Source organism: Oryctolagus cuniculus, chromosome 9 (assembly GCF_051225735.1).
Source record: "Oryctolagus cuniculus isolate XC-2025 breed Fujian yellow rabbit chromosome 9, ASM5122573v1, whole genome shotgun sequence".
NCBI lineage: Eukaryota > Metazoa > Chordata > Mammalia > Lagomorpha > Leporidae > Oryctolagus > Oryctolagus cuniculus.
In genome coordinates, this window is record NC_142875.1 from 83,807,754 (window position 1) to 83,830,577 (window position 22,824).

General features: G+C 42.5%; 2 protein-coding genes across 6 annotated transcripts in view; one reads left to right on the forward strand and one right to left on the reverse strand.

The window, feature by feature from the left end:
- Positions 1–20,731, reverse strand: part of USPL1 (ubiquitin specific peptidase like 1) — a 41,920-nt gene extending 21,189 nt beyond the window's left edge. For 2 of the 5 annotated variants that reach the window (XM_070049061.2, XM_070049059.2), the window contains exons 1-6: positions 20,537–20,677; positions 19,759–19,890; positions 16,400–16,565; positions 15,770–15,898; positions 8,557–9,193; positions 1,108–1,221 (exon numbers count right to left, since the gene is read on the reverse strand). In XM_070049061.2, coding sequence (XP_069905162.1) covers positions 1,108–1,221; positions 8,557–9,193; positions 15,770–15,898; positions 16,400–16,498 — 979 coding nt within the window. In that variant the 5' untranslated portion in view covers positions 16,499–16,565; positions 19,759–19,890; positions 20,537–20,677. Of the gene's footprint in view, positions 1–1,107; positions 1,222–8,556; positions 9,194–15,769; positions 15,899–16,399; positions 16,566–19,758; positions 19,967–20,536 lie in introns of those variants that run through there. The other 3 variants (XM_070049063.2, XM_070049062.2, XM_089304265.1) reach the window with 3 other exon arrangements.
- The window catches only part of HMGB1 (high mobility group box 1), a 157,827-nt gene continuing 155,477 nt past the window's right edge, over positions 20,475–22,824 (forward strand). The window contains exon 1 of the mRNA XM_051831724.3: positions 20,475–20,613. The gene's annotated coding sequence lies outside the window, so the exon portion shown is untranslated. The remainder of the gene's footprint in view (positions 20,614–22,824) is intronic.

The following is a 22,824-nucleotide window of genomic DNA, read 5'->3' on the forward strand; positions in this document are numbered from 1 at the left end:
CAGCATTCAAAGAGTAAATTACTCTTTTGATTTAAAAGAATAAGGAGAAACCATAATAATATTAGGTCTTGCTTTTTTTCCACTTTTTTCAGAAACAGATATTTTGGAAGGAAAGAAATACCAAATTGAAGACAGTAGCTACCTTTGTCAGGAGATAAAGAGGAACTGGGGAAGAGTACAAAAGGAGCTTCAGTTCTATTTGTAATGTAGTCCTTAAACTGCACAGAGGGTGAGCAAAGACGACAGTACTTTGTGTGAGTGTGTGTTATTTATAAGATTTATAACTTACTTAAAAGGCAGAGTTACAGAGAGAGATATTCCACCTGCTGGCTCACTCCCCAAATGGCTACAACAGCCAGGTCTGGGCCATCATCCTCTGTCTTCCCAGGGACATTAGTAGGAAGTTGGATTGGAAGTGGAGACGCCAGGACTCCAACAGGCACTCCAATATGGGATGCTGCTGCCATAAGCAGTGACCTCACCTACTGTACTACAACACAAGCCCCTACATTTATTTTTTTGTAAATAACAACCAAAATGATAAAGAAGCTGACCTGAAAAGTTTAGTCAACATTCAGGGTCAGTACAGATTCTACTTCCATACAGAAGACTCACATGGGGGGTTCTAGAAATCACTGATTACCTCGGCCTCATCTCTGAGACTCTGATTTCATTTAATCTGATAAGCCTACAGTATTTTAAAGTTCCTGGGTGCTTTTTGATGCACAGAGTACTAGAGAAGTACCCAATGTTATACCCCTAAGTGTTCACCTTGTTCTGAGAAATGCACCTCCTCCCAAGAAATGACCACCACTCTCACACTGACATTTTAAAGTTCCTGGGTGCTTTTTGATGCACAGAGTACTAGAGAAGTACCCAATGTTATACCCCTAAGTGTTCACCTTGTTCTGAGAAATGCACCTCCTCCCAAGAAATGACCACCACTCTCACACTGACATGGAACAGCTCCGCACAACAGTGACTTATCCAGAGTTAGAGTCCTATGGCAGATGACTCAGCTTCTCTTGCCCAAGAAGTTGATCATCCAAAGTAATAAAACAATATATTTCTTTAAGACGTACATATTTCTATCACACCATCACTTACCTAATGTGCATCTGAGCAGGGGCTGAAGTCTACTAAAAATTTCAGCTCTGACTTCATTCAGACAGGTCTCGATCTCTGCAAGTATTTTGGAAGGAAGTTTTTTATAATCTCCACCTAAAACATTATACAGAACATTATCAGTTTCTCATCAATGTGTCTTTCCGCAGAAAACTAAAACACTGTCATGAGAGAAAGTTATCAGTCAGTAACTTCTGCAAATGGAGCCAAAAAGCAAAATACAGAATTTCCTTAATTCTCTCCTCTCTGTGGTCTAACATGTATCCCCACAGTAACTGCTATCAGTGCATCAAAATTAGTTCACACGGCCTAAGCAAAGTTTCAGTTAAAGTCGTTCTCATCCAAATAATCAGAGGCCTAAAACACAGGCTGAGGATCTCTTATCCAAAATGCTTGGGACCATTCATGTTTCATTTCCAGGTTTTACTTTTCTCAAATGTTGGAATATTTGCATGAGATTTCATTTGTTCCTAATACACATAGCCTGAAGGTAGTTTTACATAATATTTTTAGTGTCCCTGTAGTTGACTGGGAACTATCACATGAGGTCAGGTGTGGAACTTTCCACTTGCAGTTATCATGGTGGCAAAAGCTTTTAAATTTTGGAGAATTCAGATTTTAATTTTTAAATTACCAATGCTCAACTTGTAGGAAGTTTTAAGACATATCATTTATATCTAAAGCAGCAGAGTTTTGGTTTCTTTTTGAGAGAGAGAAGGTTGAGGGAGAGAAAAGCAGGCAGGCAGGCAGGCAGGCAGGCAGGCAGGCAGAACCACCTACTAGTTCAGTATCCAAATGCCTGCAATAGCCCAGGCCGGGCCAGGCTGAATTCAGGAGCCTTGCAACACAATCCAGGTCTCCCATGTGGTGGCAGAAACTAGATGCTGCTTCCCAAGGTGAGTATTAGCAGGAAGCTGAAGTAAGTCAGGAGCCAGAGCTGGGGCTCAACGCCATGCATGCAATATGAGATGGGGGTCTTTTTTCTTTTTTTCTTCACTTGTTTTACTTGAAAGGCGGGGGTGGGGGGGGGCAATGGAGGCAGGAGGAGCGGGGAGAGAGAGAGAATATCACTCTTCCATCTGCTGTTTTACTCCCTAAATGCTGAAAACAGCAAGAGTGGGGTCAGATTGAAGCCAGGAGCCTGGACCAAATCCGGGTTTCCCATGTGGGTTACAAGGACTCAAATGTACTTGAGCCACGATCTGCTGCTTTCCTGGAACATTAGCAGGAAGCTGAACTGGAAAGTAGAGTAGCCAGGACTTGAACCAGCACTCTGACATGGGATGTCTGCATGACAAGAGACAGCATACTCTGCTGCACCACAAAACCACCCTCGAGGACCGTCTTAACTGCTAAACCAATGGCTCACCCCAAAACGCAGGTGTCTTAACTGCTAGGCTAAATGCCCATCCCTGAAGTTGTCTACTTCTGTGCAATTATTACTTATGCTAGAAACTACATCGAATTATGTATTCTACTTTGGGGTCTCTTATGACTATTAATAAGTCTAATAGGGGCTGGCGCTGTGGTGCAGTGGGTTAATCCTCCACCTGCAGCACTGGCATCCCATATGGGCACCAGTTCTAGTCCCAATCTAGCTCTCTGCTGTGGCCTGGGAAAGCAGTAGAAGATGGCCCAAGTCCTTCGGCCCTTGCACCTACATGGAAGACCAGGAAGAAGCTCCTGGCTCCTGGTTTCAGTTCAGCACAGTTCTGGCTGTTGTGGCTATTTGGGGAGTGAACCAATGGAAGGAAGACCTTTCTCTCTGTCTCTCCCCCTGTCTGTAACTCTACCTCTCAAATAAATAAATGAAATATTTAAAAAAAAAATAAGTCTAATATGGCCGGTGCCGCAGCTCAATAGGCTAATCCTCTGCCTGCGGTGCTGGCACACTGGGTTCTAGTCCCGGTCGGGGCGCCGGTTCTGTCCCGGTTGCCCCTCTTCCAGTCCAGTTCTCTGCTATGACCCGGGAGTGCAGTGGAGGATGGCCCAAGTGCTTGGGCCCTGCACCCCATGGGAGACCAGGAGGAAGCACCTGGCTCCTGGCTTCGGATCAGCGTGATGCGCTGACTGCAGCGGCCATCGGAAGGTGAACCAACGGAAAAAGGAAGACCTTTCTCTCTTTCTCTCTCTCTGTCACTGTCCACTCTGCCTGTCAAAAAAAAAAAAAAAAAAAAAAAAAGTCTAATAAAGTTATTATTTCCCAAATTAATAGCGCCCTCCTCCATGTCTTTGTGAGGGGTGTTGAGGGGTTCTCAGCAGCATCACAGTGTTTACACAAGTCATATCCTTTGTTCATAAGATTTTGCTTCATTAGAGACTGACAGCTAGCTATTACTGTGACTGACACGTTTCCTCAATCATTCCCAGTTTGCCAGACTTATGTCTTTTTTTTCATTATTGCAAATGCTTTAGTGATAAACACCTGTGAGAATGTACCTGTACAAGTTTCTGATGTCTTCTTTAGAGCAGGAATCTTCAAATGGAATTACAATGACAATAAACTACCAAAGATAATAAAAAAATTTTTTTGAAGAAAAGTTGCCATTGGCATTTAACTCTAGTTACTCTTATGCTACAGATGGATCTTTTCACTCAAATCTCTTACAAATAGTTCATTTATAATTAAATGGGTGGGTGTTCTGACACAGTGATTCAGTCACCATATCCTCTATCAAAGTGCTCAGGGTTGAAGTTCCCCCTCTGCTTCCAATCCAGCTTTTTACTAATACATACCCTGGGAGGCAGCAGGTGATGGCTCAAGTACATGGGTTCCTGTCACCCAACTGGGAGACCTGGACTGAGTTCCAGGCTGCTGGCACCAGCTTGGCCAGCCCTGTGTGTGGGGATTTGGGGAGTAAAGCAGCAGATGGAAGACCTCTGTTTCTCTACCTTTCAAATAAATTAAATAAGTAACTCACACACAGTGTGATCTCCCTCTGCTTACGTGTTTCTCTAGTGAACACAGTATGAAGCATTCATCACAACTTCTGTTATTTAACCAAAGGAAAAAAAAAAAGCCTATAATCCAAGTAATACTTCTCAAATACAATTAACAACCAGATTACAAAAGCTACAATTATTCTGTAAAAACTTAAGATTAGATCAAATATAAATTAAAATTAACCCCAATATTCATCTTGCTCTTAAGTAACTCTGACTGACACAGCACTGTGGTTCCTGTAATTTGAGAAAACAGGAATACAAGAAATGGCAAAGGCAAAGATGCTCATGAGAAACTGAATTTTAAATTGCAAAAAATCATGAATGACACAAAATTCAGTGTCAAGAGTAACTCGAATTGAAACAAAATATTCCTAGCCTAACAAAATCCTAACTTTTTAAATGTTTATAGCTAAAGGTGTTAAGAATATTGGGAGACATTTTCTTCTACTTAATAAAAATAGATCTAAATGTTAGTAAACCCTCCTTGAAAACCAATCAGCAATATTCTTTAGAATCATATTTTAATATCCTTCCTAGGTTTTAATCGGCAATGGATTCAAAAGGTATATGAACACTTGTACAATAACAACAATGGTAAGCACCTTGGATGGCCAACTATGGGGAAGTGGCACACAGGAGCCACAGAAAACGCACCAAGGTCACACATTTTGTAACATTAATGAAGAAAACACCTACAATGACAAGTGAAGAAAGCTTCGTCTGATGTCAATTCTGTCTATATATATATATACACATATATAAGCAAAATTAAGATAAAAAAATAACTAAAATACTCGAGAACACAACTGAGCGTGTAGGGTCAGCTGCACATCTATACAGAATGCTGACATGATCCAGGTGGCATGGCAGTAAACTGACAAGAAGAATGGAGTCAGAAAAACTGGCTATGCAAATGGAAAAAAACAGGTCTTTATCTCACATCATACACAAGCAAAACTTTTTGACTTTAGGAACATACATATGCGCATATGTGAATAACTTTCTGACCCTGGGAAAAGAAAAGATCTCTTAAAAATCTACAAATACTGCTAACTCCAAAAAGAAAGCCAAAGACTGTCCTATAAATAAACCAAGACATCTTTTGAAAAGAACACAAGCCACAAACTGGCAGATAATTCAGCAACACTTATCTGACATAAAAACATCAACAAGGACACACAAAATCCCTCATAAATCACTAAGAACATAATACTCCGCAGAACAAACAGGGATAAGATACAAAACAGGCATTTCACAGAACAGATAACATACATGGTCCAAATACACATTAAGTGCTAACCAACCACTTTAAAACCTAGGAAAGACAGATCAAGACCACAGACTATTTTATAACACTTAAATAGAAAATATCTCAAAGTACGAAAGTAACCAATGAGAATATAGGGATCAGGAAGATCTCTTACACAGTGCTAAGGGCAATATACTGTTTGGTACAACCACTTTGGAAAACAGCTGCCATTCTCTTGTAAATCTGGGCTCAGTGTCTACAATTTGGTAATTCCATTCCCATCACATATCCAAAAAGAAACCCATCAGACTTGCTCAAGAATAGTCACAGCAGCAATATTTATAATGGCAAAAAACAATCTATTGACAAGTGAATAAATACATTACTGTATTTATAAAATGGAAACATTACATGTAATGAAAGTCAATGAACCACACTATAAGCTGCTTCACAGATAAGTCTTTACAAAGAGGAAACAGGGATGAGCTTTTGGCACAGTGGTTAAGACCCTGCTTAGGGTATTTGCATTGCACATCAGACTGCCTGGGTTTCAGTCCCAGCTCTGCATCTGATTCTAGCTTCCTAACGTACACTCCAGGCGGCAGCATGTAAATGCTCAAGCACTCGAGTTCCTGCCACCCACATGGGAGACACAAATTGAATTCCAGAGGCTCCTGGCTTCAGCCCAGCCCAGGCCCAGCTGTTGTGGACAACCAAATCAGCAGTGAATGGAAGCTCTTTCAAATAATTTTTTCTTCTTTAAAAAGGGCCTCAGATGACATCCTGGGCATCCTTTGTTATTGATTAAACAGGACTTGGTTCCCAGACTTGTGAAGACCTTTGAACCCCAAAGTCTTAAGTTAACAGTTAACAGATTAATACTAATAGTGGACAGATTAGTGTGGCGGCTTGATCCAATTATGGTGTCTGAAGGAGGGGTCTTGGGAAGTGACTGGATTGGATTAGGCTGCCAGTGAGTCCCATCGCTGAAATGATGGTGGCTTCATAGACTATGCTCCATATGCTTCTCTACTTCCTGGCTCATTCTGTGATCCTTCCTCCACATACTCTGCTACTGCTGGCCTCCACCAGGTGTCAGACTAATGGGCTGCACAATCTTGGATTCTGAATCCCAAAACTGTAAGCCAAAATCAACTTGCTCGTTCCCAAGAAGCTCAAGAATTTTAATGTAATGAAAAGCTAAATACACCTTTTAACAAAGTTCAAAGCCAACCAAATTAGGCAATATATAGTTGAGCTATACACATGTAAAAAAACTAGAATTATGTATTTCAGGATAATGACCACCTTTGCAGGAAGCTGGGGGATGGGACAGGAGTAACAGGTAAACTGTTCTTAGGTTGGGATGTAGGTTCATGAGTGACCTATTTTATGGAAATAAAGCAAAAATATATCCTTCATTGTAAAAAGAGGCTTTGGAGTGTTGTGAGATTGTGAGTAATTTTTACTTACTTTATTCTGCTCTGCAGTAGTTCTGGTTTTTTTTGTTTTTTTTTTTTGTTTTTTTTTTTTTTTACAGGCAGAGTGGACAGTGAGAGAGAGAGAGAGAAAGGTCTTCCTTTACTGTTGGTTCACCCTGGAATGGCTGCTGCGACTGGCGCACCATGCTGATCCGAAGCCAGGAGCCAGGTGCTTCCTCCTGGTCTCCCATGCAGGTGCAGGGCCCAAGGAGTTGGGCCATCCTCCACTGCACTCCCAGGCCACAGCAGAAAGCTGGACTGGAAGAGGGGCAACTGGGACAGAATCCGGCACCCCGACCGGGACTAGAACCCGGGGTGCTGGCGCCGCAAGGTGGAGAATTAGCCTTGAGCCGGGTGCCGGCCCAGTAGTTTTTTAAGATTTATTTTTACTATGATTTAAAGGTGGAATGAGAGAGTGAGAGAGAGAGAAAGAGAAAGAGAAAGAGAAAGAGAAAGAGAAAGATAGAGAGAGTCAGCTCTTCCATCCACTAGTTTACTTCTCAAATGGACACAGCAGCCAGGCCCAAGCCAGGAGCCTGGAACTCCATCCAAATCTTCCATGTGGGTAGCAGGGTTGCCTAAGTACTTGGGCCATCTTCTGCTGCTTTCCCAGGTGCATTGCTGTGAGTTGGATGGGAAGAGGAACAGCTGGGACTTGAACCAGCACTCTAATATGGGATGCAGGCATCACAGGTGGTAGCTTAATCCACTGTGCCCTAACGCCAGCACCTTTCAGTAGTTTTAAAACTTAAGACTTTACTTTGATGGACCCAATTGCCATCTAAGTATGTGACAGCAAACCACAGTAATGCCACCATCTCAATCCTCCATTTTGCCTCTCCCTCTGCCCTGAGACACTGACCACCTAGTAGTCCAGCTGGGCAACTCTCTGATGACAAAAGACCTTTAAGTGCTATTAAATCTTTCTGATAAGGTCAGGAAGACCAGCAGGACATCTGAAGCGCTGGGTCCTAAAGCGCATGTAAATGAATTTTATAAAACAAGCTCCTACCCCAACTCCCTAATGAATCTGTAAATTTATAAAATCTTTCTCCTACCTGCAGTCTTGGCCAAAAACATCTTGCTATAAATTCTGACCAAATCACCTGTTCATTCCAATCTGGAATCCTGTATTTAAGTTGCTTGAATAAATCCTTTACTCTTTTTTCACTTGTTTTTAAGGATTTATTTATTTATTTGAAAGTCAGAGTTAAGAGATAAAGAGATCTTCTGTCTGCTGGTTCAATCTCCAAAGGGCCAGAACGGCTGAGGCTGGGCCAGACCAAAGCCAGGAGCTTCTTCCTGGTCTCCTAGGTAGGTGGCAGGGCCCAAGCACTTGGGCCATTTTTCACTGCTTTTCCCAAGCCATTAGCAGACAGCTAGATCTGCAGTAGAGCAAGATGGGACTCGAACAGGCACCCATATGGGATGCTGGAGTCTTACCTATGCTATGCCACAATCCCGGCCCTACCCTTTATTCTCATACAGAGCTCCCACCCTCATTCTTTGGTCTCAATTGTTTCCCAGTTCAAGGAGGCACCTCACAATCAGCTGACCCTCAGATCTAAGACACAATCACAGCCTTTCTTCTCCTTTCTACCGAAAAGACTGTCTTGTCAACGATCAAGATACCACCACTGGTATTATCCTGAACTTCATGACACTACCAGGACTCCTTGCTCTTTTCCATATGCTATGAGGAACTCAACATTAACACCTTCAAAAATTAAACAGAAATAATACACTGGTACCTACCTTTAATTTCATCCAATTGAGTGGCAGACAGAAGCTTATTCGCTTGATTGTATTTTGTAAACAACTGCCAGAAAACAGATTCCTCCTTAGAACACAGTTCAGTCACAGTGTTCTTTAATCCTTCCAAGTGTACCAAAGCTGAAAGAATACAGTCTAGCCAACAGAGAGCATGAGCATTTTTCCACTGAACATAAAAAGTCCGCCGAGACGATGTACACTTGCTTTCCAATGGTATTTCCAGTTCAGATGTGCCTCCTTCATTTTGAGGGGAAGTTTGCCCAACTCCAGAGATGTCAACTGTACTAGGATCGTCTTTAGTAGCCATGTCAACAATACCAGCTTCCAAAACCTTATTCTGCTCCAAGGAATAAGCTGTCCCAATTGGATGCTGTTGAGTACTACCATCAGAACACTTTGATGAGGTTTCATTATATACTTCTCCATTATATTTGCTGTCCAAAATTGGCTCACCATCAATAATATGATGTCTAGTCTTTTTGGAATTTGCTAAAACAGGTGCATCATTATAGCTGGTTTCCAAGAGCTTTCTTTTGTGAGGTTTATTTGGAGTGTGACAATCTTCCGAACCCGGAGAAATTAAGTTATTAAGTGACTTAAAGCCCAAAGGATAGATGCACTAGAAAGAAAAAGTAAAATGATAAGAAACACAAACATTCAAATGAGCTTAAGTTTTACTTGACAATTTCTATGTCATGAAGAATCTGAGCATTAATTTGACATGAGAAAGTATATTTATTAACCCAGATTTGAAGGAACTGGAGACAATTTTTTTTTTTTTTTTTTGACAGGCAGAGTGGACAGTGAGAGAGAGAGACAGAGAGAAAGGTCTTCCTTTTGCCGTTGGTTCACCCTCCAAAGGCCGCCGAGGCCAGCGCGCTGCGGCCGGCGCACCGCGCTGATCCAATGGCAGGAGCCAGGAGCCAGGTGCTTCTCCTGGTCTCCCATGGGGTGCAGGGCCCAAGCACTTGGGCCATCCTCCACTGCACTCCCTGGCCACAGCAGAGAGCTGGCCTGGAAGAAGGGCAACCGGGACAGAATCCAGCGCCCCGACTGGGACTAGAACCCGGTGTGCCGGCGCCGCTAGGCGGAGCATTAGCCTAGTGAGCCGCGGCGCCGGCCTGGAGACAATTATTTAATAAAAATTTTGGCACCCTAAGAATTTTTCCTAGATAATCTGAACAACCAACATTGTGATCTGAGTTACACTAGGATAAGCTAAAAAGGAAAATATACATATTTTTTCTTTAATAAAAATATCTGATGTCAAGTAAATTTTAAAATTACAAAAATATAAAGAAACACTATATGAGTGTTACTCTTGGAACAAACACTGTACAGCATCAAACATTTTTTCAAGTATCTTTAAATAAAAAATTGCATGGAGTAATTTCTATACTTCTTAAATTGTGAAACTGAGCATTAATCTGAGAGTACTGCTATTTTACATCCTTATTTTAGTGTTATATTGGCTGAACTTTAAATGATCTCATCAAATCTCTCTACATATTAATGTAACTCATAAAATATAAATAATAAAAAACATAAATAAATCACTAAGATAATGTGTGAATCTTTCCTAAGATTGAAAACTACTAAAATATATTTACAAGGTAAGACACCTATATACTAACTGCCCCCACTTAAAATATGCCTTCCTCCATGCAACTATGAACTACCGTGGTGGCCGCCAATGAATGGAAGAGCCACATGTCCTGGGTAATTCATGCCCTCAGTCAGTCCCTACCACACACGACTAGCTTTCAGGGGACTTCAGCACGCATGCTGCACATGGAGATCTCACAAGCACTGGCTCACTGGGCTTGCCCTCTTGCAGCCCTCCTTCTGGAACTCTCTCAGTATCCACCATCATAACAGGAGGAGCCAAATCAGACTCATGGAATGATCCTCATGGGAAAGAGCTGAGACTCTGGCTGAATGACTTAGCTGAACACCCAGCCAGCCAACACCATCTCCCCACTATACATACATTTCAGATGTCCCAGCCAATATGGTGTGAAACATAAGAACTGCCTGTCAACTCACAAATTCATGGGAAATAATAAATGAAGCCATTATATTCTTTCAGCAACTGTTTTGAAATGATTTGTTTCACAGCAACACATAACTGAAATGCACCAAATGCTACACAGCGACTTCTACACAACTGAATATATACTTATAGTATCGTACTTCTGATAAAATTCCCTAGTATAAATGGACAAATTCTGGATTCTTCTGTTACCAACCACCTGCAGAGTCACTATCAGCAACCCGTCAACTATATACCTTGAGATTATTTCCTAAATCCTACCATATGTCAGAAAGCTGAGAACACTTTATAAAATCAAGTCAGTAACTAAGAATTCAGAGTCATAAAAAGGTATATATATATCCACCCCAAAATAGGAGCAGGATCACAAAGAAATTTCTGCACGTCAATGCTTGTTACAGCATTATTCAAAATAGCCAAGAGGTAGAAGCAACACAAATTTCTGCTAACAGATCAATGGATAAAGAAAATGAAGTATGCATCACATACAATGGAGCAATATTCAGCCTTAAAAAGAAAAAAAAAATCCGGCCGGCGCCGTGGCTCACTAGGCTAATGCTCCGCCTAGCGGCGCCAGCACACTGGGTTCTAGTCCCAGTCACGGTGCCGGATTCTGTCCCAGTTGCCCCTCTTCCAGGCCAGCTCTCTGCTGTGGCCCGGGAATGCAGTGGAGGATGGCCCAAGTGCTTGGGCCCTGCACCCCATGGGAGACCAGGAGAAGCACCTGGCTCCTGGCTTCCGATCAGCGCAATGCGCCAGCCGCGGCGGCCATTGGAGGGTGAACCAACGGCAAAGGAAGACCTTTCTCTCTGTCTCTCTCTCTCCCTGTCCACTCTGCCTGTCAAAAAAAAAAAAAAAAAAAAAAAATCCTGTTACATGCTACAACATGGACAAACCTTGATGACAGTATGCTCAGTCAAATATTTTGGCCACAAGAGACAAAAGCTATATGATTCCAATTCTATGAGGAACTTAGAGCAGTTAATTCACAGAAACAAAAAGCAGAAGTGTGGTTGTAAAGGGCTAGGAGGAGCAGGGAATGGAAAGCTGCTGTTTTGGGGTAATTAATTTCAGTTTTGCAAGATGAAAAAGTTTTTAAAATCTGCAGCACACCATGTGAATACATCTAACACCCCTCAAATGTACACTTAAACATGGCCAAGATGACAAATTTTGTTAAGAATTTTTAACCACAATTTTAAAAAATGTTTTATCATTTTTTTAATTTTTTTAAAGAACCTCCTCAAAACCCCAACCTTTCACTAATATCAAGTCATCAAGATCTTGGTGTACATCATCCTAGCTGCACCTATTGTTAATTAAAAACAAGATTAATGAACAAAAAGGGACCCAAAGGCCGCAAAAACTCAGTGGTCTACATGGTTCCCTCCCCTCCTCCATAACTGTCTCCTCCGTGTAATCTGTGCTCCCATCAAAAGTAACCTAAATTCTCACTTGTTCCTGCCCTGAGAGTTCCACTTTATTAAATCTTTCAGATTATCTCTTAATAGCCGTCTTTGGTTTCTACTTACAGTGAACATGTATCATTTTAGTAAAATTAAAACAGTGCTTTTAAGCTGTCTGCAAGAAGCCATTAAAAGATACAAAGAGCAGGACTTAAAACCTGCATAACCATCTAATATTTAAAATCTAATGCTAAAATAACAACACCAAAAAAAAAAACCTAACACTGTCTCTTTCACTGATTTTTGTAGCAATTTAAATAAATTCTTGTTTTTAGTCCTGTAAAATAGGAAAAATGAAAACATCCCATGCCATCTTATATTTAGATAAGTGGTTACCTGGAAGATCTTACCAGAGACAAATTATAAGCATATACTCTTGATACAAATGAAAAAGAAAACAAAACACACAAAGGTTTACTTTGCTGATTTAACACTAATGATTTAAAAACCTGTTGTAAATTTCATTTTTAATTAAAAAAAAAAGATTAATGAAATACTCCAAAATAAACACTGAATAATGGACTACTCCAAAAAGGATGAGCTAAAACTTTCTACTGTTGGAAAAACATTGGACGGTTTCAACTCGGTATTAATTTGAACCACAGTTTTGAATGTTTGTGTTTAGTTTTTCAAAATCAGGAAATATTTTCAAAGCAACATCTGATTAAAAGGTATTTCCTACATGGTTCTTTCCAATTTATAGCAACTGGACTGCAAAATGTTCAGTAGACTTCAAATTTCATAACAGAACTCTTCAGAAATCAAACACAGCACACTATACTGATAGGAGGCCAGAAAATAAATATTTAGGCTTTGTGAGCCATACAGTCTCTGTCACAACTATTCAACTCCACTGGTGTGATACAATATGTACCACAATATGTAAATGATTGAGCATGGTTGTCTTCCAATAAAGCTTTATTTATGGATACTGAAATCTGAGTTTCATATAATTTTCATATGTTATAGGAGACCATTTTTTTTTTTACTTTTGTTCAACTGTTTAAAAACTATCTCCTGGGGACAGTGGCTTCTCTGTTTTTATAATCCATAATTAAAGAATTCTACTGAATATTATGTATTGTTCAAAAGGAGGACAAAAATTCTTTCTCTAGGATCTAGTATGATTTCTCTTTCCATTGTTCAAAATCCTTTAACTTTATTTTTAGTTAAGTAGTAAACTCTGTTCATAACTGCTATCACAGATGAGCTATTGAGGCTCCTAACTTCAACCCCTTCCCTTGTAAAACAAAGTCTGACCCCTGCCACTTTAAAAAGGTGGGGCTGGCATTGTGGAGCAGTGGGTTAAGCTACAGTGCTGGCACCCCATATGGTCATTGGTTCAAGTCCCGGCTGGGCCGATCCACTTCCGATCCAGCTCTCTGCTAATGGCCTGTGAAAGCAGCAGAAGATAGCTCAAGTGCTTGGGCCCCTGTACCTGCGCAGGAGACCTGAAAGAAGCTCCTGGCTCTCAGCTTTGGCCTGGTCCAGCCCCAGCTATTGTGGCCATTTGGTAAGCGAACCAGTGGGCGGAAGATCGATGTGTCTCTCCCCTCTCTCTTTCAAATAAGTAAGTATATCTTTAAAAATAAAGCTTTCTCCTTTTATCTGTACATCTCAAATGTCACTTCCCATTCACTCCAGTCAGGCTTTCATCATACTAGTATACCGAAACTATCTTCATCAAGGTCTCTGATGACACTCACAACACTCTGGGTAAGGTCAGTTTAGTATTTTTTTTTTAAGATGTATTTTATTTATTTGAAAGACAGAGATACAGAGAGAGAGAGGTAGAGACAGAAAGAGAGAGGTCTTCCATCCACTGGTTCACTCCCCAGATGGCCACAACAGCTGGAGCTGTGCTGATCCAAAGCCAGGAGCCAGGAGCTACTTCCAGGTCTCCCACGCGGGTGCAGGGGCCTAAGGACTTGGGCCATCTTCTACTGCTTTCCCAGGCCATAGCAGAGAGCTGGATCAGAAGAGGAGCAGCCGGGACTAGAACTGGCACCCATCTGGGATGTCGGTGCTTCAGGCCAGGGCTTTAATCCGCTGCGCCACAGCGCCGGCCCAGTCAGTTTAGCCTTAACCTTCCTTGCACTCTTAGCTGCATTTGACAGTAGACAACACCTTCCTTCCTTCCTTTTTTTCACTTAACTTTCAGAACCATGTACTGTCCTCCTTCCCGATTTTACCTCTAGCTCACTGTCCATGTCCTCTCAAGACTCTTCTGTGGTTGCACTCCATCTCTCCCATCTCTTAACACTAGACTGGTTCAGGGCTCAGTGCTTTGTCCTCTGTACCATCCTACATTAACTCACCTATTCTTGTGGTTCAATATGCTTATGACTACCAAATTTTTATTCCCAATGTCAATCTCTACATCTACTGGAATGCCCACAGATCCAACTCCTTATTCCACAGATCCACAGATGTCAGAAGTCTAAAGTTTGACTGTCCTGACCTGAGCTTTGCCCTAAATCTCACTCCCCTCAAAATCTTTCTCAAAAGTTCAGTATTTGGCAACTGTAGTCTTCCAACTGTTTGGGTCAACATCTTGGAATCATCCTTGATTCTTTTGCCCCAACCTTTATGCCAGTCTTTCAGCAAATCCTACCGGCTTTACTTTCAAAGTCAACCCTCTTTATCCACAGGTTCTGTATTCACAGGTTCTACATCTGAAGATTCACCCAAACACCTTGCACTATGTGTGAGGACTATGATAGTTGCATCTGTACTGAAACATGTAGCCTTTTTTCTTCTATCATCATTCCAGAAATACTACAGTATAAACCACTATTTACGTAGCATTACATTGCATTAGGTATTATAAAAACTCAAGAGATGACTGAAATATATGGAAAGATATACACATGTTCTATGCAAACACTACACCATTTGATAGAAATGACTTGAGCAATTCTTATAAAAAATAAGGGCTGTTGTGACACCAATTCCCCACAGATTCCAAGGGACAACTGCATAAACAGAATCCAACAATAGCTTGTCACCTCAGCTACTACCACCTTCCTTCACCATTCCAGAAATACTACAGTATAACCACTATTTACACAGTGTTTACATTGCATTAGGTACTACAAATACTCAGGAGATGACTTAAATATATGGAAGGATATACACAGGTTCTATGCAAATTATTCCTAGCTTTCACCCCCAGACGCTGATCCCAGTACAGTTGGTGGCCCAGAATGAGCAGTTTGGAAAACAAATCACACAGGTGGTAGTAGACAGTTTTACCAGGTATAATTTGAAAAAAAAAAAAATAATTCTAGACATTTTTAAGTATAAAACAAAATTTTTAAAATAGAATTCATTTTTTGAAAGGCAGGGTGACAGAGACAGAGAGACCTTCCATCTGCTGTTCACTCCCCAGAAGGCCACAACAGCCAGGTGTGGGCCAGGCAGAAGCCAGAACTCCATCTGGGTCTCCTTCATGGGTGACGGGGCCCAAGTACTTGGGATATCCTCTGCTGCCTTCCCAGGCACCTTAGTGGGAAGCAGGACTGGAAGTGGAGCGGCTGGCACTGATATGGGATTACCAGCTGGACCCAACGTGCCACAAGGCCAGCCCCACAAACAGTGAGCAAAATTTAAACAAGGAAGGGAAAAAAGCAAAAGACCAAAACTTACACACTATGTAAGATTATTAATACTTTACCTGCAAATCCTCACACAAAAAGATTGATTCTTGAAAACTAATTCGATAAGTCTTTAAGGCTTTTAACTTTCCCTTCTCTCTACAAGCAGGGCAATAACCATCTGATGGAACTTTTGATGGATCATAATTCTAAAAGAGAAATAAAGCAAATTAAAATATAGACATTCATTTATTAGAACAAACTATTAAAAGTTAAATGGAAAAGTAACCAGAAAAAATAAACAATTTTCAACTAGAAATGTCCTGGCAAGATATTATAAAAGAAATGCACTTAAAGTTTTAAATACTGCTATTATTCCAAAAAGAATATACTACAGTTTTAAATTTTTAGTGTAACAGATACCATCGATTTTATTTCCAAGAAAAAAGGTCCAATCAATTGCCAGGAAAAATTTATGTTCCAAATTTTCAAATAGTAATCCATAAAGTGCATGCTTTTATTTCTACTTTTGTATATTACAAAAACAGAGAGGTAAACACAGTAAAACAATCTTTCGCCATTGCTGTAAGATTTCCGTGGAAGACACAATTTTTTAAAAGTTAATTGGTAAAATGAAAACTGAATTTAATATCAAAAATAGAAGGGGGGAAAAACAACTTTGCACCGAGGCAAAAAATAAGTTCACTAACTTTTCCCAAATACCCCACCATGTGGAGTGAAGATATCCCTATATCAGTCCCTGGTCCAATCACTGGCAAACCATTTCCAATCTTCGGAGAATCCATCATTCCGAGTCATTGGCTAATTTATGTCACTTGAGACATGTCAATACCACTAAGGATTTTTCAATGATCCCTGGAAAAAAAAAAGTCAATAGACAATTAAATAAAAATCCCATGTACTCTAAACAAAGAGCTATTTTATAAGATGCATACAAATACATATGAAATACAGTTTGAGAGCCCTTTGTCCTAAGACAAACATTCTACAGCTATGATCCTGAAAACAAAAATGCCTATATTAACTAATAAACTTAGCAAATTGGTGGGGAGAGCAAAGACTGTAAGGAACATCCTCATGGCAGGCATTTTCATAGCAGACTCATTTTTGAAATTAAAACCTGTAGTAGAAGCAGTCACTATTTAAAGAAAACTGTATTTGCCAGGGTTTGAAAATCTAGGTTTTTAAGAGCTTATCCACAATTTGAAAGAAATATGCCAACATTATACTGAGAAAGTACTTTAAAAACCCAGATTTTATGCTGTTACTTGATAAGGATAAAAGAACCAAGGAGGGGCCGGCGCCGTGGCTCACTTGGTTAATCCTCCACCTGCGGCGCCAGCATCCCATATGGGCACCAGGTTCTAGTCCCAGCTGCTCCTCTTACAGTCTAGCTCTCTGCTGTGGCCCAGGAAGGCAGTGGAGGATGGCCCAAGTGCTTGGGCCCTGCACCCCATGGGAGACCAGGAGGAAGCACCTGGCTCCTGGCTTCGGATCGGTGTAGCTCCGGCCGTGGCAGCCATTTGGAGGGTTGAACCAACGGAAAGAGGACCTTTCTCTCTGGCTCGCTCTCTCTCACTGTCTAACTCTGTCAAATAAATTTAAAAAAGAACCAAGGAAACACATCTACATTTCTATTATTTTCAACCAACAAGAATACTTGGCCAGCTGTGAATGCTACTTTTTAAAAGTTGTCAGTGAGATCCTATTCTGTATTATTTGTAAATGATCTGTACCAAAACAAAAATATAAATCTGCCCTAGCACAAGTCACACACATGACAAGCTTTCTCTGAGTGTAACCCTGGGAATTAGTGCCACTGGGAAAAGTCAAACTATAAGAGTGAAGCTCAGCCCAAGACAAAAAGTAATTAAAAGCAGTTTAAACACAGAGTTAAAACACAGCACAGCCAGATGCAGGAAACCTGTAAGCCAAGGTGAATTACCTCTAGCAGAAATGTTGTGAAGTAATTTCAAGCCAGGTGTTTTCCAAACCCAAGCATCTATGATTCTATTCCCATTTCCTGGTAATCAGTGGGTCACAAACTGCACACATCTCTCATGCCAAGGAATAATTTCAAAAATACAAAATGCGTTTTAAAAGTGCCCATGAACCTCCATTTCCTATTCCTAGAGAAGCAGCCATAAGGCAGACATAGTGGACTGCAGACATACTGGACTCGGCCGTTCTTTGTTGCCAGGGCTTCCTGTGCATGGGGGATGTTTAGCAGCATCACTGACCTTTACACACTAATGTGACAGCCAAAACGTCACCAGACACTGCCAAGTGTCTCCTGGGAGACAAAATCCCCCTGTCCAGAACCTCTGATGCTAACTTTTCTTTTTAGGTTCCTCACAGACACCACCAACATACTACCTCTAGCAGTTTCTACTTATAATCTATTAACAAAAGAGAACCATGGAGGAAAGAGTCAAATTTCTAGAGTTCCACAAAGTTAAAAGCATGGGCTTTGCGCCTTCAGAGATAAATCCAGAAGTCTATCTGTAAAATTGGGTATTGGAGGAATTAGGAGATAACGCATGTAAAATGCTTAGCATCCAACACATATTACATTACAGCTGCTATTTGGTGCTAGGTTTGCTTTTCGCGTTACAAAGAAAATACGCAGCACACCTTATCATTCTACAGCACGCTCAACAGAAAACTTGTGAGGCTATCCACCTTGAATAAAGTGATTCTGATAAAGCTTTCCTTTTGCACGAGGAATCTAGGAAACTGTCAGAAGGGCCTCTCTCTCTAACAGCAAAACGTAAGGAGCCTTCCAATCTGCTCCTCTGATTCCATCACCAAACGTTTCAATGGGATAAGTAAGCTGGTGCTGGAATTCCTGAATACAAAGAATCCCTCTCGCCCTGGAAAGCCCATTTTAAAAAACACCAGATAGGACTCTCCAGGTCTTCTTTCAAACGTATTTTTCTCTTTGATACAAATCCTGGGTGCATGCTGCAACTTCATCTGTCCCTGAATAACCGCCTCCATCAAATTCCCTTCAAAATCAACCTGCTCCTCCCCGCTGCATCGCCCCTACATTTTGGCCTCTCCAGCCTTCCAAACACAGAGTAGAAGGTTTGAGCTGTTCTCTTACTTCCCTCCTCTTCTCGCACTAAGTCAACAAATCCTGTGGACAGTTCTTTGGAAGTAACTCAGATGCCCACCTCTTTTTCCATTCCAGCTCCAACCTTTATCGCTGTCAAGACGGTCCTTCTGTAAAATAAGCCTTCACTACTCAACTTCAAGTACCCTGCTTACTCCTGCCTTGGCTATTCAGTCTGTCCAAACAGCTCAATGTGACCTAGAGGTAGGACTATGACCTGAAAGCTCACTGCACTGAGAGATCAGCCCAGATTTCCAGTCTTACCTTTTTCTACCCCCACTTACTCCTCAGCATCGTTCTAACGCCGCCTCTGCACACTTCTGGGGGAGTCGCTGAAGCCCTACTGTCAACTACTAACCCAGGATGGCCCACGTTACAGCACAGTAAGTTGGCCCTGGGACAGGTGGGCAACCAAACTTAATTCGCAGCCCGGTGTGCAAAATGGGGACAAGCTAGAGAAACGGCTGTTGGAAGAGGTGAGGGCCTTTTATCCACTTGAGTTTATCCCACGAGACCCCCGGGGCTCACACGTGAACTGTCAAAAGGAGAGACCACAGGAGACGAACGCAGGTGGCTGTCAGCGCCGCCTGGTCCCCCAACGCAGCGGTCCTCAGAGACAGACGGGACCAATGCAGGTGAGTTTCAAAACTCAACCTTGGAAACCCCAGGAGACGCACAGGGTTTCCTTCAACCCTGACCATCTTCGCGCTCCCTAGGGCACGGAAACAAACTCTGGTTTCTCTTCGGTGTTTACCTCTCTCAGCCCAAACGGATGCGGAACTCCAACTCCCCCACCTTAACCAGGATCTCAACCATTCCCACCGCACCGCGTCCCAGCCCAGGCTTTCAGCGGGCCGGCCAGCCCACGATCACCCCAGCCATGTCCCTTTCTCCAGTTTGTAGAGAAGGAAGCTCCTGCTGCTGCTCCCTTACCTGTCCCGGGCACGCCCCGTCTCCGTACCAGGTCGATCCGAACTCCTGGTCCAGCCTTGAGCTTCCCACCACCGGGATGCAACGTCCAACCCACGTTCCGCTCGGACCGCTACTCCCCCAACAGCGTCTCCGCTAGAAAAGAGCTTCCGGTTTGAGTCCGCCGCAAAAGAGTTCCCCCCTTCCTGCGGCGCGCGGGGCCTGAAAGCACGTAGGCGTGGCGGGGAAGGAAAGGAAGGGAGCACTTCCGGCCGGCCTCTCCCCACGCCCCAAGCGGGGCGGTCCGCTGTGTTGACTGCCAAGGCCGCAGCTTCCGCGGCGGCCGGCGAGCAGGGGAGGGGCCGGGAGCTGCAGAGCCCGCCCCGTGTGAGGAGGCTGGGTTTGGTGGGGAGGGAGGCGACGTTTCTGGAAGCTGCTGGAAAACGCTCGAGTGGCGGAGGTGACGCCGGCGGCCAGGGGGTGGGGCGTGATTAAAACTAGTGCGCGGCCGGCTGCGGAGGGATTACGCCGAGGAGAGATCGCGGCGAGCGTTTCGTTGCGCGCGGGGTCGGAACCCGCTGGTCCTGGGTGACCCCCGGGCGGGGTGGGCTGGGGTCGGGAAGGCGGCGCGCGCGAGCCGGCGCGGGCCGCCATGGAGCCCGCGGGCCTCCACAGCCGGCACGCGCCCGGCGCCCCTAGTCCGGCGGCCCCAGCCTCGGGGAGCGCCGGGCCGCCTGGGAGTGCCGTGCACAAAGGGTCACCACACACGGAGCCGCCCCTCCCCGTCTCCCCTAATCCCCACCTTCGAAGCCAGGGGCTTGGCTGCCAGGAGTCTGGGGTGTCTCTCTCCTCCTTTCCTCCCTCCCAGATCTTCTAACGGTAAGGGGAGTAGCTAAAGCACAGGGACTGCGCCCTCCGTGCCCCGGTTCGGAGCTCCGGGCTGCGGGCTGCGGGACGCCTGTCAGCCGCCCCTGCCCGGCGTGAACTTCCCGGAACCGGGGGATTTCTCCCTTAGCTCTGCTTTCGTAGGAAGGTCATGTGGTTGAAGGGACGTCGTGACCGCGGATGCTATTTCTAAATCTCGGGGGCAGTCTCTTCCAGAAGTCCTTTCGCTCGGCTGCTTCTGTGTCCTGCCTCCCGTAAGAAGCTGTGGTTTCTGTACAGAGTAACCCCACGGTTCGCATTTTGCACTGTGGGGTGTTTTTTTTTTTTTTTTTTGTGGTTTTTCTTTTTGATCGTCTCAAACTAGATGCTTTTTTTTTCCCCGAAATAATTCCGGTGATTTTGATAGGGTGCTTATATAGGCGTCGAGACCCGCGTACGAAGACGTTCCTGAGTAAAAAGATGGTTAAGTGGTTATGTTCTGCTACCGGAATGTGAATCAAGAAATCCACCAGGGATTTTGTTGGTTTTTTTTCCCCTCCAGGCAAAAATGGGCTGGTTAGTTTTTATCTTTTTTTTTGTAGTTGTGTTCTTAATGCCCTGGTGTGTTTGTTGTGAGACCTCACCAGTTAAGAGTCTCCTTTTTTTATGCTTTAACGGTGGAAATTTGAGAGAGCGTTATTTCCTCCTGAATACTAGCCAAAACTAAGAGGGTTTTTTTTTTCTTGCTCATCATTGTTATCTCCATATTTAGAGTGGAATACACTATTATTTTTGTAATGCTTGATAACTGTTAACTCGTAAATTGAACAAAACAGTTCAGTTAAAACGTAGCTAAAAGTGTAAGATTGCAGAGCGTCACTGAACTAAAGCATATCAGAAATCAAACGTTGGCATCGACGAAGTTGATTTAGTCTGTTAGTGCAAATTTGATTTTGTTTTTTTTTTTGCCTGGAAAAAAACTCTGTAATAGTGATGGGGGTAAAAGGTGGAGGTGGAGCTTAGGGGTGTGGAGATACGGGAAGGGATTTAGTGTGTGCTGTGTTTTGGCTTCAGAGCATTTTCCCGCTTGTCAACCGTAGGAAGTCTGATCTAGGAGATCAGAAGAGATTTACTGTCAAACTCTGTTTGTTTATCTTGTAGGGTAAGCCCAATTGCTTATTCCACACCAGTGTATGTGGAATGCTTCTCTCATGTGCGGTCCTCCCGAGGAGAGTACACTCACCTTCCTGTGGGGTTGTTGCCTCCAATATGGGACACATTTTATTTACCTACTTCTATTGATAAGCCCACATGATTCAATCATAGAAAGCTTTTTAAAGGGTGACTAGTGTATGGCTACAGTATGCAATATTGTACACTTAGGGTTTTTATTTCCTTTTTTTCTTTTCTCAAAATGTCAGCCTTTGCACCTGTGGAGCCCTTAACTGCTACACAAGTCTTCTGCCTAAAGCCAGAAAGTAAAAAATTCCTGCTATGATTGTGTGTTCTGGTCTCGTCAAAAAATAAATAAATAAAAAGAGTTGAAGTGACTAACCCTGCTTTCCAGCAACAGAACGGGCTTTGGTCCCTTGTCTAAATCTATCAACCAGAAAGTTCTGAAAACCAAAACCTCTTGAAGTGAAGTGTTGCGACAAAAATATGACCAGACCTCATGAGAAGTCTGTATTTTGGATGTTTTGCAGAGCCAGTATTAATAAGTTTAATTATGGGGTGCCGCTCTTGGCCACTGGTATGTGGAGTGTTATGTAACGGTTTATGTATCTTATAAATTTTTTAATTCCAGTAAGTTCTTCCAAAATGTATATAATGCTTAGATTTTAGTTAAGGAATTGTGAACTTCGGTAGAATAATTTTGGCAGTACACGTGTACTTAAAAAACTAAGTAACTTAAGACATTTTAGTTTTTGCCCTCAGTAAATCCACTTGAGTTAACATAGAAAAAATAACTTCATACTGTATAAGTGCAGTAATGCAGATAGCTACAGCCTATTTGTAAGTATAGACATTTATCATCAAATAAGAAATTGTCACAGGATATGAGTTATTTTATACTTTCAACTCTAAAATGTAGATAGAACAGACAACTCATAATGCAACAAACTTACTTGGAATGAGAAGACAATATAATCAAAAAGAGTTCTGCTGTAGATATCAGACTTACCTGATTTTTTTTTTTAATTTTTTTATTTTTTTGACAGGCAGAGT